We start from the raw sequence: 4,096 nt of genomic DNA, 5'->3' as shown, positions 1-4,096 counted from the left end.
GGAAAGAGTAGTTGAAAGAAAAAAGATGGGCTGACTGGTGGCGTGGTGATTTAGGCAGCTGGGTCTCACATGGCCGACTGCGTGGTTTGAATCCTGGAATCAGAGGCTTGAAAGGCATGATGGGCATATGTGCACCCCAAATCTCAGGAGAGAATGGAGGAAAAGGGATTGCAGCATATTCCCTGGTTTTCTCATTCCCCACTTGCCTCTGTTGCTATCTGAAGAGCACACTCACCTATAGCAAAAATTAAAGAGAGAGAGAGAGAGAGAGAAGGAAAAATGATACATTTAAACTGTTTTTAGTGTGCATTAGAATATTTATATACTGTACATACTACTTAGCAAGTTTGTCATGAGTCTTAGCATACATTTATAATATGATTTATCTTTTATTTGCTATTTTTAATGAACATTGATGAATGTTCTTTTTAGAGACAGCAAAATGCAAGAAAGTATGACATTAAGTCTAGTCTCTGATGAATGGTGGGCTTCTGTTTCAAGAATGTGGCAATTTTATATGACAATTGTCTTATCCAATTGTTCTGCCCATTTTCTTTATTTCTGGTATTTTTCCTCTGGACTTAAGGCTTTGGATCAAGGGAAAGGGAAAGAGACTGAATTTTAGCCCTGAATATTAGATCATTCAGAATAAAAATTATTACTTTTTCAGAGATTTGGTGTCTTTTTTGATTTTTGATTTTTAAGAAGGAGTAGATATTGGGCAGTAGTTCTCATTTGAATTACATTTCCAGGACAGTATTTTAAAAATTATTTATTAATTCATTTATTTTAATCTGACCAGAGACACACACACACACACATGCAGAGAGAGAGAGAGAGAGAGAGAGAGAGAGAAAGAAAAGCATCAGGTCCAGGACTCTAACCATGGTTGGCCATGAGGGAGAGTCCAGCACCTTAACCACCATGCCACCTGCTGGCCCCTGCCAGGACAGTATTAGTAAGCAGAAGTCTCAACACAGTGGGAGTATGTGAGATGATTCAGCATAAATGGCACTTTGCCCTCTGCCTGCTTCCCTTCAAACAGGGCCAGTGGGGATGAAACTTTAGATGTGCGGTGCACACAGTTCCTTTCTGTCATTTCTATATCAAAGCTGCAGAATGCAAATCACCAACTGCAGAGCTAATTAGAACAAGTTTTTGGGGTTCTTCATTCTTGGGAGAGATGCTTAATGAAATAGAAATTATGCCCCAGATTTTCAGTTGTGCTTCACTTCAAAAGAAATTCCTGAATTAAGCTATTCCCCACAGTTTTAGAAGCATTTTAAAAACAGTTACTTCATTTTTTTTTTCATTTTTTTTGGCAATGCCTAAAACTATGGCAAGAGAAATTCTAGACTCCTTGATTTTCATGCAGATGATCTAAACCAGATGATCATAACCTTTTTTATGGCAGTAATAAGTATATCTAGCTGCCAGACTCCTGAGCTTCCAAGAGCTCCAGGGAAGATGCCCTATGGAAAGATGTGTGTGTTTAAGAAAGGGGAGATCACCTGGTGGCAGCTGCTATTGCACTGCCAAAGAGGGCACGTTAGAAGCTGGTTGGCCAACTGAAAACCATGATTAAAAATCCAAAATCTCAGGGATCTTTCTCAGTATTCCTCTGTCCCATTGAAGTCTAGTTTCCAAAGAGAGCGACTTAGATCAGTAAGACTAGACTTGTCAGTAGACAGAATCTTTTCATATATTGTACAGTGTTATTTTATTTATTAATATAATGTTTCTGGCATTTTCCCTGAAATTCCATGTTAATCCTGTTTTTTCATTCTCTAGATACTTGGTTTGGTATTTTCTATGGTCCTGTACTGCCAGATCGGGAACAAATGATCCTGAAAATATGTCAAGACGTCATCAGTGAAAATGCTTTAAAATCTTTCTTTGACTTTGTAACTAAATATATAACTGCTGTATATGTCAGGAGTAACCATCTTATTAAAACAGCTCCTTTAGCTAGACCACAGTATCTTCTAGACATGTGAACATATTTAAGGTGGGAGGGACATAAGGAAAATGATATGAATGTGTATTTTTACTCAAAATAAAAGTAACATTGTTTACACTGGTGACTTTTTATGTCTACTCTTTGTGTTCAAGTGGTGCTGTGTTTAAAATGCTCATCGGGAGCCACCCAGTGGAATACTCTTCATCTCCAAGTGACAGGGCCATAGAGAGTTAAGGCAGGGAATCTGGGATTTTTCAACATCATTCTTTAAATGCTGATGAGATTGAAGTAGTCTGAAGTTGAAATAATTAAAAATGATTCAACTAAAAAAGTCACCATGTATTTTCTACTCTATGTCAGTGACTACTAATGATATCTTTCTTTTGTGACAGATCTAGTGTGGGGATAAGAATATTTCAGTGCCCACCTCCCAGTCATTGAATCTCTGGTACCTCTCTGAATCTTCCTCCAGCACACAATAACTATAACTGGTTTATCTTTCTAGTTCTCAGAAACATTTTAAAATTGTACTTCTTATTGAACTATAGTATGCATGCAGTAAAGTGAATCAACCTTAACAACCTTAATTATTAATGTATAACTTTGTGACTATGTACACAGCTGTGTAAGCACTATCCAGGTCAAGTTATAGAACATTTCAGGCATGCCAGAGTGTTCTGATATGCTGTCTCCCAGAGGGGTGCTGGAGTTGGCTCATGCTGACTTGCTAGAACAGATTGTGCACATACGCATCTCTTTTCAACTCTGTCTTTAATGATGTCACATTGGTAGCTTGAAATTCACCAAGATAAAAGTATTTACACTATGGAAATTGGCAAGTGCTACAAAACCAAGGCTTCAATTTTTAAATTTTTATTTATTTTTAGAACTAGTTGGTACAAAGTCATCAGTACACTACTGTCCATCTCTGTAAATACTTCCTTGAAAGCAACCACTCTTCTGACTTCTGTAACCATACATTCTGTCTGTTCTTGGACTTTGTCTAAATGGAATAATAAAGTATGTACTCTGACTCCTTTTGCTCAAAATTTTCTCTGTGAGATTCATCTATAGTGTTGGGTGCCACTGTAGCTTATTCACCTTGCCATGTAGGGTTCTAATGTATGTAAATATATCATCATGTATTATTTACTCTTCTGATGAGAGGCATTGGGTTTGCTTTCAGATTCGTACTACTATGAATAAAGCTGCTATGAACATTCTTGTACATGTTCTTTGGCAAATAAATTTACTTATTTCTGGTTATATATGCAAGAGTAGAACTGCTTTGTACACACATATTTAACTTTAATAGATTCTGTCAAGAAATTTTCTACAGCGATTGTACTATGTTATACTTGTACTAGAAAAGTATAATAGATCTAGTCTTCTCTCCGAGTAGGAGGGAGAGTAAGAAAGACAGTTACTGCCAAGTAGATCAGAGAGACTACCAAGCAGTAAGAAACTAGCAGGGCCCTGGGCTGAGCTATTCCACTTTTCTACTCCTCTACTAATGAAAAAAAGAATTATTCTTCCCTGAGCACATGTCATCTACTAGGAATTATACCAGAAACTTCTACACCAGTGCTTTTATGACCTCCTTTTCTCACCACATTCTTGCAAAGTTGGCACCATCGAGACCAGCAGATGCTGTAGTGGTTATGTTGCTGGACTCCCACATAGTCAACTGCAGTTCAAGTCCCAGACACAGTGACTTAAAACTCATGCCAGGTGCATGTGCATGTGCATGAGTGCCCAAAATCCAGAAAGGAAACTAGAGGAGAAGGGATTGTGACATGGCCATGCCCCCTGAGGGGTGATTTCTTGTTTTCTGTCTCTGTGTCTCCAGCGAGTGCAGAGGCTTATAGCAAAAGTCTCTTAAAGGAAAAACAAACAAACAAACAAACAAAAAAACCATAATTGGCACCATTATTATCCCCATTTTGCAGATGAGAAAAATGAGGCTTAGGGAAATTAGGTAACTTACCCGAAGTCAAACTATTAGTAATTGACAAAATCAAGAATCAAACCTTGACAAATGTGCCCCAAATACTGATTTTTAAAAATATTGGCTATCCCATAATATATCAACAAATCATATTTTATTATAATTACCTGTTCATGTGCTTACCTGTC

At 37.5% G+C, this 4,096-nt stretch overlaps 1 protein-coding gene across 2 annotated transcripts in view; it reads left to right on the top strand.

The window, feature by feature from the left end:
- The window catches only part of TSPAN8 (tetraspanin 8), a 33,686-nt gene extending 31,609 nt beyond the window's left edge, over positions 1-2,077 (top strand). For both annotated transcript variants that reach the window (XM_027770924.1, XM_027770923.1), the window contains one exon: positions 1,792-2,077. In XM_027770924.1, the coding sequence (XP_027626725.1) occupies positions 1,792-1,845 (54 nt within the window). In that variant the 3' untranslated portion in view covers positions 1,846-2,077. The remainder of the gene's footprint in view (positions 1-1,791) is intronic.
- The last annotated feature ends 2,019 nt before the right edge of the window (positions 2,078-4,096 follow it).

Source organism: Tupaia chinensis, unplaced genomic scaffold, assembly GCF_000334495.1.
Source record: "Tupaia chinensis unplaced genomic scaffold, TupChi_1.0 Scaffold000168_1, whole genome shotgun sequence".
Lineage (NCBI taxonomy): Eukaryota > Metazoa > Chordata > Mammalia > Scandentia > Tupaiidae > Tupaia > Tupaia belangeri.
The sequence above is the reverse complement of the archived record's forward strand: the minus strand, read 5'-3'. Positions and strand labels throughout refer to the sequence as shown.